Source organism: Poecilia latipinna, unplaced genomic scaffold, assembly GCF_001443285.1.
Source record: "Poecilia latipinna isolate Pla-1442-1.1 unplaced genomic scaffold, P_latipinna-1.0 Scaffold2386, whole genome shotgun sequence".
NCBI lineage: Eukaryota > Metazoa > Chordata > Actinopteri > Cyprinodontiformes > Poeciliidae > Poecilia > Poecilia latipinna.
Window position 1 is genome coordinate 19,355 of NW_015115002.1, and position 13,384 is coordinate 32,738.

Sequence of the window (13,384 nt, forward strand, 5' to 3'; positions counted from 1 at the left end):
CTTAAATTGTACAGCACTTTGTATCAACTGTGGTTGTTTTAAAGTGCTTTATAAATAAAGTTGGTATGGTATGGTATGGTAAGAAAGTAAATTTACTATAGCATCAGATAGTCAAGCAGCATTATTAAGTATTAAATCTGGCAAATCTTGTAGATTAGATTTGATATTAAGAATATACCAATTATTAGTTCATTTACATAACAATAAATGCTTGGTTCAATTTGTCTGGATTCCTGCTCATGTAGGTATAGAAGGAAATGAGGAAGTAGATATTTTAGCTAAGCAGGCCTTGAAATCAGAAATTGTTCATTTGAATATTCCTTTAAGTAAAAGTGAGGGGAAATCTATTATTCAAAAAGAAATTATTAAGATTCGGCAGGATCAATGGGATAATCATGATAATGGAAGACAGTTATATGCAATTCAAAAGAGTGTGGGAGGTAGTAATTATCTGAGTGGAAGGCGGAAAGAGGAAGTAGTTATGACTCGACTTAGAATTGGGCATTCTGGACTTAACAGTTCTCTCTTTAAAATAGAAAAGCATGAGACTGGGGCTTGTAATTACAGTGGAGCATGTATTGTTTGAATGTGATAAATACTCAGAGGAACGTCAGCTTTTAAAGTCATTACTAAGCAGAAAGAATATAGGACTGTCTATGATCAATCTACTAGGTAATAAATCAAATTATGTTAGATATCTTTTATTTAGGTTTTTAAATAACAATGGGTTAATGAATCGTATTTAGAATATGTGTAAGTATGTGTGTGTATACCAGTACATGCTCATGCATTCTTACATGTATTTAATGAATGTGTTAGATGTGAATTTGCACATCCTACACATCATTGAGGCGTGTTAAATTCCCTCTGAGATCTCTGATGACCACACTCCAGTCTGGTAGGTGGCGGTAAATGCACCTTAAGTTGGATGCCAGCCGCCAATAAAAATCAAAAGAAGAAGAAAGTTTCCTTGTGCGCATGCGCGTCAGGGGAATTTCCTGTCTGTTCGAAACCAGGGGAGGGAAAGCAGTTATTTCCTGTTGCTGTAAGTTGTCCTTTTCTTATTGTCATTGTAGTTTCTGGGGTTTTCATGTAAAGATAAAATTTACATGGAAACATGTTCTGAATGGTTTAATGCTGGATAAGCTTACGCGTTCGTCAACGAGCGTGTGTGAGACCAAACTCGGTTTAAAAATCATCATGTTTTGCTTTGAAAGAGTTACCGATAAACCAGCAATGGATAATAAGTGCTACTTCATTTAGATTATTAATTTTGACAAACTATTCTTGCTTACGGCCTACATTAACAGTTGAAGTAGATTTCTTTTCTGATTCAAAATGCGGCTTTAATGGGAATTTGTTGGATCTGTAGTCTCGGTTTTCACGATAAACTGGGATTTCACTGCTGCAGTAAAATCCCAGCTGAAGTTGGTTTCCAATTCTAGCTTCCGATTTGGGAAATGGCTAAAGGGCGATTCTACCTAATTTTCCACGTTTGTGATTTGTGAAACTTTTATCTGATTTGTGAAACTTCAATAAAGGTTGATTTCACCACTTTTTTGCATCTGGGTTGCATTAAAACTGCTCTAGCTCCAAAACTACAACACCTACCCAGATAGCACAAAATGTTAGATCAATGTTGAATTATAGTTAGAATTGTTGATTTTTGGTTGAAGTTTACAAATGATGGTAAACTTCAACCATCAAACAACCATTCAATCAAACCGTTGAAACTGTGTCACTGAATCAATGTTGTTTTGTGGTTAAAATCTGATGACTGAAATGCTGAGGTCTGATTAATGGTTGATTTGTGGTTGAAGTCAATGTAGAATCAACACAAATATGCATGCAGAACCACATTCAGATGAAGGGTGAATCAACGTTGATTCCTAACCAATTCAATACAATATCAACACAAATATGCATGTAAATTGACATGCAGATGATGGTTGAATCAACATTGACATAATGTCAGTTATGGTTGAAACCCTAACATTGATTCAACATACAAGTCACCGACTACTTTCAACATTGATCCAATGTATTTGCCTGACATTGATTCAACGTTGTTTCAATCATTCTGTGCTATCTGGGTAGACACTTCAAACCTGGACAATATTATTTTCACTTAATAGCAGAACATTTAAAACCATGTTTGGGATTTGTGAAACCTTTTTCTGATTTGTGAAACTTCACTTAACAGACCGCTGCAAAAGATCTTTCCTTCCAACAGCCATCACCATCTACAATAACTCTTTGAAAAAATAATGAGTTACACCAACATTTAATTTCCCATTGGGATTAATAAAGTGGTTTTGAATTAGAATTGAATTTGAAAAAAACTGCATGGAACATATATGAATAGTAATCTGATCTTTAGTGAAGTTTCACAAATTACATAAAGGTTTCACAAATCCCAAACATGGATTAAAATATTCTGCTATTAGAGAAGAATAATATAGTCCAGGTTTAAAGAGTCTAGGTGTTGTAGTTTTGAAGCTGAAGCAGCTCTGATGTGACCAAGATCCAAAAAAAGGGCTGAAATCAACCTTTATTGAAGTTTCACAAATCCCAAACATGGTTCTAAATATTCTGTTGTTAGTTGAGAATAATCCAGTCCAGGTTTGAAGAGTCTAGGTGATGTGGTTTTGGAATTAGAGCAGATCTTGTATGATCGAAACCGAAAAAAAGGACAAAAATTGACCTTTTTTGAAGTTTCACAAATCACAAACATTGTTATGTATATTCTGCTATTAGAGCAGAATAATCTAGTCCAAGTTTGAAGAGTTCAGGTGTTGTAGATATGGAGCTGGAGCAATTCTAGTGCAACCCAGATGCAAAAAAGTGGTAAAATCGCCCTTTACTGAAGTTTCACAAATCACAAACATGGTTTTAAATATTCTGGTATTAGAGCAGAATAATCCATTTCAAGTTTGAAGAGTCTAGGTGTTGTGGTTTTGGAATTAGAGCAGATCTTGTGTGACTGAGACAGAAAAAAAGGGTAAAATTTGCCCTTTATTGAAGTTTCACAAATCAGATAAAAGTTTCACAAATCCCAAACATGGTTATAAATATTCTATTATTAGAGCAGAATAATTGAGTGCAAGTTTGAAGTGTCTAGGTCAGGGGTCCCCAAACTTTTTCCTGTGAGGGGCACATAACATTTCCCTTCTCTGGTGGGGGGCCAGAGTCAGCTTGTAACAGAAAAAGTGACGTCACGTCGGCAATGACAGTGGGTGCGTTCACACTGCAGCCTGAAGTGACTCAATTCCGATTTTTTTGACGTAATGCGACCTGTATCCGATCTTTTCATGGCAGTGTGAACAGCACAGGTCGGATTCTTTTTCAAATCTGACCCATATCCGATACGTAGCCGATTCAAATGCGACCTAACGTCCAGGTGGCCTTCATCCGAACTGAATGTCACTGTTTCTCAACAAATCTCACTATTCTGCGTCCTGATAAGCGCAAGTGGGAAGAAAAACAACAACCATGACGGATTGTATGAGGATTAAGTTGTTAATATGCTGCTCCGGCCGGACAACAACTTCAAATATGTAAGCTAAGCTCCACCGTTAGCCTCCATGTTTACTTCCGCAAACACTGAGCACTTCTTCTTTCTATGGCGGTTGGCAGAACACTGAGAACGTTGACACTATGGCGCCCTCTACTGCGCATGCGGGACACTTTCGGGTCGTTTGCCCGTTTACACTACAGAACGCATACAGGTCGCATTTACTGGCAGTGTGAACGGCTCGGCAAAAAAATCGGAATTGCCAAAAAATCGGAATTGAGTCACTTCAGGCTGCAGTGTGAACGCACCCAGTGAGACCTGGAGGAGGCATGGTTGGGAGGAACGGCCCCCCCTCCCCCCGATCTGAACTTGAGTGGTGTTCTGTTGTTGGGCTTCTGTGCCGGTCATGGGTTGTCCATAGCGAACACCATGTTCAGGCACAAGGGTGTCCATGTGTGCACTTGGCACCAGGACACCCTAGGTCGCAGTTCGATGATCGACTTTGTCATTGTTTCATCGGATCTGCGGCCGTATGTCTTGGACACTCGGGTGAAGAGAGGTGCGGAGCTGTCCACTGACCACTACCTGGTGGAGAGTTGGCTTCAGTGGTGGAGGAGGATGCCAGTCAGACCTGGGAGGCCCAAACGTGTTGTGAGGGTCTGCTGGGAACGTCTAGCGGCGTCCCCTGTGAGACAGAGCTTTAACTCCCATCTCCGGCAGAACTTTGAACATGTTCCGGGGGAGGTGGGGGACATTGAGTCTGAATGGAACATGTTCCGTACCTCCATTGTCGAGGCAGCTTATCGGGGCTGCCCAAGTGGAGGAGTTTAAGTATCTGGGGATCTTGTTCACGAATGAGGGAAAAAGGGAGCGGGAGATAGACAGGCGGAATGGTGCAGCGTCTGCAGTGAAACGGGCCCTGTACCGGTCTGTCATGGTGAAGAGAGAGCTGAGTCAAGAAGAGAAGCTCTCGATTTACTGGTCGATCTACATTCCTACCCTCATCTATGGTCATGAGCATTGGGTCATGCCTGACAGAACAAGGTCCCGGATACAAGCGGCTGAAATGGGTTTCCTCCGCAGGGTGGCTGGGCTCTCCCTTAGAGAGAGAAGCTCGGTCATCCGGGAGGGACTCAGAGTAGAGCCGCTGCTCCTTCACGTCAGTGAAGCCAGTTGGGGTGGCTCGGGCATCTGGTCAGGATGCCTCCTGGTGAGGCATCCTCCCTGGTGAGGTGTTCCGGGCACGTCCCACTGGGAGGAGGCCTCGGGGAAGACCCAGGACACGCTGGAGGGACTATGTTTCTGACTGGCCTGGGAACGCCTTGGGATTCCCTTGGAGGTGCTGGAACAAGTGGCTGGGGAGAGGGAAGTCTGGACCTACCTTCTTAAGCTGCTACCCCCCGTGACCTAACCCCAGATAAGCGGACAAAAATGGATGGATGGGATGGCCGATGGATCAGTTGACCTCTACTGATCTCCAGGTTTAATTTTATGGAAATTGTTCTACCTTAACAGAGCAGCTGCGGATAGCAAATAAAAGAAGCCTCTTCTTGCCCTCCAGCAATGTGCGCATGCATAAAATTTCTGGATGTAAACAATAACATTTAACGTATCTGCAATATATGTATAAATGTGTGTGTGTATTTCTTTTATGTAGAAATACACACACACATTTCATTTCCACAAGCTACCTGACATGTGTGTGTGTATTTCTACATAAAAGAAATACACACACATTGAGAAATGTGTATTATTGTGTGGTTAATACTAATATAATGTTTGCCCTGGATGAGAAAGAAATCATTTTTGTGGTTTTCATCCCAGGTCACCATAACATCATGACGGTGTATGTTCTGTCAGACGGGTCGGGCCCATGCTCCCAGGTACCGTCACACCTGACCAGGATTCCCATGGCTCTCCTCTGCCCAAACACTAACTACAACAACAAAACAGTCAAGGTTTGTTTGAGTCACCATTTGTCTTATTTTGCTGCCTCCACTATCAGTGAAAACCTTAGAAGTTGATTAAGATTTACTTTCCTGGTCACTGCTATAAAGCTGGGTTATGTAACTTTTATAAAAAAAAAAAGTTTTTTTTTTTTTTTTTTACATATCTTTTAAAACTGTCTTAATGTCCTGAGAGTATATTATGAGACTCATAATCCAGTTCTTCTGCTTTCTTCTAGTGCTAACTACAGAAATGAATAACTTGGTCAGAAATAACCAGTCAGGGCACAGAGGAAGGTCTTAGCTCTGTCAATCACAGGCTTGTACACGCTGCTCACACTCTCCCCTTGCTCTCTGCTAACTATCTAAAGGGCTAGTTAACATGCTATACTCTGCCACCAGGAATTCTCAGGTTAGTTAGCATGGCCAATGATGATGACTGATAAAGGATTTTCCTGAAACGTTAAGTTGTTAGCATTTAGCAGCGTGTACATGAGGTTGAGTGACGGCACAAAGACCGTCCTCATGGCTCTTGTTGATTGTTTTTGACCAGCAGCGGTGCCTTTCTTCAGACATAAATAGTATCACTAGGAGGAGTTGGAGGAGATTGATTTTTTTCACAGGTTATCTGTCTCATAGATGTGAAAAACATTTTTTTTTAAAATAAAAGTTATCCCAGCTTTAAGCTATCCCAGTGAAGTAATCGCATTGAGGGGAAGTGAGTTTCAGGCGGTGAGTTGGAAAATTCAACCCAAAGCTTCCACATACAAATAGCACAAAGTCACTGCTAGTTTTGGGATTTGAAGGAGAATGGGCACTAAAGTGGATTAGGGTTTGAACCGACAGCGCTGTGGTATGTTGTTCTATCTGTCCATGTTTTCTTCTCTCTTGATTAAAATGCAGAGTTGATAACACTAAAGCAAGAGAATGATTGCTGTCTCTCTCATTTCATTTCCACAAGCTACCTGACATCCCTGCATGTTTCTCTGATGTTAATACTCTAACTGGAGTTTCTGATAAGCTCTAGTCAGAACCAATCATGTTTGAATATTTATTATAGTGTGTTTTCTTTCCAAGGGTGAAGTGATTCATAAAGGGCCGCTTGTGAGGGTAGCAACTGATGACTTGATCCTGAAAACCATCATTCATGGTAACCATTTCATTAGCATTGCTCTCATTCACCGCAGTTGGTCTCCTTATAGGAGAAAGTAGTTGATGGAAGCTGTGGCCCACATAGAAGAGAAGTCATTGGTCAGGGGAGGTTGTCAGCTTGTTTCCAGCCTTTCCACCACACATCAGGCCTAAACCAGCCTCTGATCTGTCAACTAGAGTGCCAGTAAAACTTGAAAATAACTATGTTCCTGATATTAATCCCCAGCCTCCTGGTGCGCACTGTTGGTTAGCTGGCTTAAAATTTGTCCCTACAGGAATGACAAATCCCTTTGCCTGGAAATATATCGGGCCAAGAAACAAACACAGGCATGATGCTGAAACTAAAGCCTGACACAAATCACAGAGGACTTGAACATGTTTGTCTGTTCCAAGGAAGGTGTCACACAGCTCTCACAACCGCCCAACTACTGCAGACATTCACACACACAAAGAAACAACCCACACAGATGTAAATAACCAGAAGCAACTTCCTCATATGAACCTAGATCAGTGGTTCTTAACCTGGGTTCGATCGAACCCCAGGGGTTCGATGAGTCGGTCTCAGGGGTTCGGCAGAGCCTCTGCCGCGGAGGTAAAGACACACTGTGTAAAGTCGTGATGACGCCCCGCTTTGCCATCAGTTGCTGCAGAGGATCACGTTACATTGCTGAGCCAGTCAGAGCTGCGGAGGAGCCCTGATTGGAGGAGCTCCACTCTCAGCACGGATTTGAACTTGTGTCTTTAATTACTTAAGCAAAATCTGCTCCTTAGTCGCATCTTTTTGGGGTTGGTACTGCCTCTAGTGGCGTGGGGGTGGTAACACAATTAATATAATTACATTACTAAATCTCTTTATTATTTATTATGAATTTTTCTTTCTCTTAAGAATGTAGAGCTAATTAAATGATCTAAACAAGACCTTAAAGTGGTTCCAGTTTCTCTTGATGACAGAGACTCCCTATGTCACCCCTATGTCTTGAATTTGGAGGAAAAAAATAATATTTTATCACTACAGAAGGGTTCAGTGAATGCGCATATAAAACTGGTGGGTTCGGTACATCAAAAAAGGTTAAGAACCACTGAACTAGATACATACACACTATTATAACAGCTCATTTCTATAGCTTTGGGTATAGAAAGTGTTCATACCACTGGAAGATTAAGCTGTAAAGTAAATAGACTAGATGCAGACATCAGACAGTTTGCAGAGAAAGTGGGTCATGTATTCACAAAGAATCCCCAGACTAAAAGTAGTTACCAGTGACATCATTTTAGGAGAAATATTATAATCTTTGGAATTCTAAGATTTGTGACTACCCAAGATGAACAAGTCCCCTTAGAGGCGTTTTCAGTTATTTACAGATTCTGAAAGTGCTTTCCAAAGATGTCAAACACCTGTAAATCAAAAAGAAATGAAGAAGATATGGCCATTTCAGTGTTGACACTGAAAACAAGATTTCAGAAAAATCAACTCTGAATGTTTCTCCCCAGACCTGCTGAGCAACCTGGTGTTAACAAAGGCTGACTGTCAGCCAACGGTGGGAACCAAATCTTCAGGATCCGTTCACTTCAAAAAGATCAATTTTTGATATTTACATTTTTCTAAGAACAAGTCATTTTATCGATAATACAGTTTTTAAGTGAAATTCACAAAAAAGTAGAATCATCTGTATTTGTTCAAATGAAAAAAAGATTATGTATCTTCATAAATTACAACATTTCAAAATATAAATGTCAAATACCTTTGTTGTTCTTTACTACAAGTGTTGTCTGCATTAATAACATTTTAGGGCTATTTGTAATTTAGAAGCATAGTAAAAGAAAATTAGACTAGAGTTGCTTTGGTAAAAACATAAATCTTCTGCACCATGTTGTGGTCTGGCTCTTGAACCATAACAAAGTGGAGCAATGCATAGGACGACTTAAAATTAGATTTATTTAACAAAATCATGGTTGGCTGGAGAAGAGAGGGCAAGAAGTTATGGAGGACCAAAACCGACATAATAAAAATAAAATAATAAATGTATAAATAAAAGAATTAATATATATTTTGATAAGAAATAAAAGCATAAATATATATTCAGTTTTTCCTTTTCCTAGCACATGAGTTTTTGTCAAGTAATGTATACATTTTCTTTATTTCCCCTAAACGTGTTTTTGTCAAAAAAAAGATATTTTGCTTTGTCTTTTTTTGCTTCTCCCTTTTCTGCTCTCTGTGTTTCTGCTTGCTGTTTTTCCATTTGTTGTTTTTCTGCAGCATCGTTATGTTAATGAGGAGAGCTGCCTTCTATGTCTTCTATTGGCCAATAGAGCTTTGGAACCAACGTCACTGCGTCAGACGTCATGGGGCGTTTAGGCGCAGTCGCTCGGTGCCATCTTTGCAGGCTTCAGACCAAAACAAACTTTATGGTGGTTTTGTTGTGTTACCGACTGCAGTGAAGTTGGTTTCGAGTTGGATATTGGATTTTCCAATATCCGCCAAGTAAGCAGCGTTTAGCTCAAGGTTGATTTGATTTATGAACGTTAATTTCGGCCAGTCGTTCTCCAGCTCCCTCCTCAAGAGCTCGGAGGTTCACTTCAGTACAGTCGGTAACGCAATAAAACCACCAGGATAAAGTTTGTTTAGGTCTGTGACTGTGGCCTGTAAAGATGGCACCAAGCGACTGCACCTAAACGCCCCACAACGTCTGACGCAGTGATGTTGGTTCCAAAGCTCTATTGACCAATAGCAGACATAGAAGGCAGCTCTCCTCATTAACAAAACGATGAAGCAGAAATACAGCGAGAAGCAAAACAAGACATAGCCAAATACCTATTTTTCTTGACAAAAACATGTTTAGGGGAAATAAGAAAATATATACATTACTTGACAAAAACTCATGTATAAGGAAAAAGGAAAAACTATATATATTCATGCTTTTATTTCTTATCAAAATATATATTTACTCTTATTTATTTAATCTTTTATTTCTTATGTCAGTTTTGGTCCTCCATAAGAAGTGGGAGAAAGGAGAGCGAGTAACAAAAAGAGAGAGAATGGGCGGAGCGAGTTCATCTTAACCTGGATCTCAAGTTGTTCTGGAGTCACTGGCCAGCTGCCTTCATGTCCAATCAACACCAATTAGGAGCTCTGAAACGGTGATGTTGGAGAGACCCAAAGAAAAATAATCACTACGTAGATATGACTTGCTTTATTTAGTTAGAAATGTATATTTCTAGAAGTGCATATCTTTGTTTCATTTTCCAACAAGCTGGTGAGCTTCTGACTTTATCATAGTCATCTGTGAACTTGAGCTCTTGTGAAATTAAATAATGCTTAAATACATTTTGGAGGATTTCTCAGCTGGCTGGGGAACAACTTTTTTTTCCCCTCAAATAAGCAGAAGAAAACAATAAATTTAGCATGTTTAGACAATTTTTTCTTTCAGCCCGCAGAAAGCCTGTTGTAAATAATTATTTTATTTGAGATATTACAGGTACTAGATGCAGTTAGTCAACATGGGTTGCAAGCTGCTCACCATCTTGTTACCATCATATCACACTCAGTACAGTCGCAGGCCTAGGTCTGTGTCCCTGTGACATGCTACATATTTTAATAGTGTTCTAATGTGCTATACAAATAAACCTGACTTACCTTGAAACATATTTATTGATTTGATTTTTATTTTTATTTTTTTTCAGAGGAAGATGCCATGCAGAATGTCGACTGTCAGAGAATGTCCATAAACATGATCATTTTTGGAGCATTAGCTGAGAGCTTCAGCCACAGAGTCAACCCAGGGGTATGTTTGTGTAATCATCTAGCCTCATGCCAACCGGGTCTATTAAAACAAGACACTGTGGCACTGTCATCTCCGATATCAACAGGTCCAGTTCAGAGTGTTAGCCAGGAACTGGAGAACTGGATCCTTAAAGCTTTACTAAAGGACATGCTCAACCAAAAAGAACTTCACTTTATGTTTTAAGACATTTTGTGGCCTTGGTTCAAAGATATATTTTAATGGAGAGATGAAAAGGTCCTTTATGCAGTCTGTTGGCCAGGAGATCTGGTATTGTGTTTCAGAGTTCCCAAGGGAACTTTGACATGCCGTCTGAGGAGAGGTCACACAAAGTGCCGGATCTGTGTACCCATGTGCAGACAAATGTCCATGCAACCTCAGCAGATGGCAGCAGGCTGCCTCAGGCCAATGTGCAGTTCTATCAACCATGGCTAAAAGGTGAGGGAACCCCTGGGATGGGGTCTGGGACCCCACAATGTCCACATTGACATGATCAAAATGTCTTTCTGGCACTGGGTAAAGTACCTTCGATGCTTTCTAACCCAAACCTTCATCTTGGGTGGCTCCTGGTAAAGTTTAGATCAGGCCCTAAAGAAATCCAGCTTGGCCCAAGCACATGTCCAGGCCTGATCTAACTCGACTAAATGTCTGTATTTATAGACCTGAGTCCAAGGTAAATATAATTATATTAGCTTAAATTGCTGTACCTCTGCTAACATAGTAGTGGAACTTCTGTTTTTAGCTTTTGTTTAGTGTCTTGCATTCATTTCCATTCACTTGTGTGATTAAGAGGAGCAGAGCAGCACGAGGCCATGTGCACATGCAGTGTGCTGCTTAACTTCTGAACCGCCTCCTCCTCTATTTAGACTGTAATTAACACATCTTTATGCTGAGCATTCTCCTTTAGTTCTCTCTGTATTAGAGGCTTATTAAAAATGTGTCATGGAAGTCCAACTCCATCCAATTAGCAAGCATGTGATTTTGGTTCAAGTTGGGCTCAGGTGTAGATCTAAACTCTAACTCTTGGTCAGGCGAGCTTTGCTGTTAGATGCTCTTGAGATGGCTTCATGCCTGTGTAGGAAAGGTTATGAACTGTCTCAAAAGACCACCAGGAACAATTGACTGACCCATATTCAAATCACTGAGCAGGTCAAGAGAACATCTTAAAGCTGCAGTGACGGCCATCCTGAGGGTCTGAAGCTCCTGGTTGCCACTCAGCAGGCCAGGAGCCCGGACTGTGGGTCCAAACTCCAACAAATGGATCTGGTGAAGGCAACCAGCCACTGCTTTGGATTTCGGTTCTCACTACAAATATTGTCTCAAGAGACTTCAGAAAAAAAGTTCAGTTTAGGCCTGTTTACGGTTTGCTGGAATAAAACCGTAAACAGGCCTAGAAGCTAATATCAGGGGTTGGTGGTCCACCCTTCCAAGAGGAAAGGGAAGTGGTGAATGGCCTCTGTAAGTGGTGCTCTTCTCTAACCATTGCATCACACGACATCTCCACAGTAGAGTTTTGCTATTATTATCCAGTATCTCAGTTCTTGCATAAGCTGCTTTTTCCTGGCTTTAACAATCACATCAATATATAACTAACTCCAACAAGTTTTATTTAAGGAAAGGCATTAACCAAAGCTGGAAGATGGTTCCAAAAGATTGTCTTGATTTTTTGCTACACCCATTGTCTCATCAACTTCGATAAGCTTTCACATTTCTGCTGAAGAGAAGATTTCACTTGCTTTAATGTGGGGGACTAAATCAGTCTTTTTAGCTGCATATTCAATTCATTGCGGGTCCATCGGGTGTTCAGGCAAAGCATCAATGGTGGTGAAGAGCAACAAATTATTTTCCTATTACACCTTAAGCAACACAACATGATTTTTTTTTTTTTTAGAATGTTTTTAGGTGAAAATGTAGCTGTGTAAGTCTCAAATATCTGCTCGGTTCATCAATACATCACCTAATTGCAATACTGCTGTCACATTTTCAGAGATGTGTGCTCCTGCTTCATTAACAGCCAGTTTCCCTTGCCAGCTGTCAGCTGGTCGGGAGCTCCAGGTTCGCTATACCAGGAGAGAGCGCCTGACTCCCAGCACATTGTTTTAAAAACTCCTGCTAGCTTTCCCAAATGACTGGAAGTTAAACACTGATATTATTCTATCGGCTGATATCTAGCTGTAGAATGTTTGGTTTACTAAAGTATGATACTTGAAGTATCTAATTTATTCCTGAGCAAATCGATTTGACTGATTCAAGTTAAGCCTTCAAACCATAATAGCTTTATTTAACTGTTTTATCTGAGATCTGGAGAGTATTATATTTGAAAATGAATAATTTGCTTATTCATTCATTGTAGAAATGTGCTATACTCATTGAACATTTTAGAATCAAACTAACATTTCTTTTTCTACTATATAACAGCCTTTACTACAAAAGTTGAAGAATAATACAGAAATCAGGAGTAAAACATGGCTAAAAAACAAACTTCTGCTCCATTTTTTCCTTTGCCGCTCTGTGCTTCAAGCTATCACGGTTGCTAGCCAACATAAGTTACACTGAGATGGAGGTTTGACAGCTAGCTGAAGGCTAGACCTGTCCGAATTCACAGTTTCTCTCTTCTGATCTTCAATATTTGTGGCCTGCAAAGGGCCCATCCTTCATAGACCAGGTACTTCGAAGGATGCAGCCCCTGAATTCAGACAGAGTCATCAAGAAAGTCTAGTGCTCCTCTCACCCAGAGAACTGGGAGACACAGGCACGGCTTGAGCCCCTGCCCTTTTTATCTTTGATGCCCCTAATGCTAATGCCCTTTTTGAAGGTTTTATTATTATTATTATTTGTGTGTCAGGAGGCCTGCTTATGGCCCTCAACCATAATATTTATCAAAATTAATTTGTCTGGCTGCCCTCGGTTTAATAATGACTGAGGATCCTCAGTCTCTCTGCCTCCATCTTGTTAAGTCACCGGGCCCATGGTGAGGAGGAGGGAGGTGGATC

At 40.4% G+C, this 13,384-nt stretch overlaps 1 protein-coding gene across 2 annotated transcripts in view; it reads left to right on the plus strand.

Moving 5' to 3' along the window:
* Positions 1-827: 827 nt before the first annotated feature.
* Positions 828-13,384, plus strand: part of pot1 (protection of telomeres 1 homolog) — a 53,868-nt gene continuing 41,311 nt past the window's right edge. The window contains exons 1-4 of one of the 2 annotated variants that reach the window (XM_015019172.1): positions 828-1,045; positions 5,339-5,472; positions 6,538-6,610; positions 10,294-10,394. In XM_015019172.1, coding sequence (XP_014874658.1) covers positions 979-1,045; positions 5,339-5,472; positions 6,538-6,610; positions 10,294-10,394 — 375 coding nt within the window. In that variant the 5' untranslated portion in view covers positions 828-978. Of the gene's footprint in view, positions 1,046-5,338; positions 5,473-6,537; positions 6,611-10,293; positions 10,395-13,384 lie in introns of those variants that run through there. The other variant, XM_015019173.1, reaches the window with a different exon arrangement.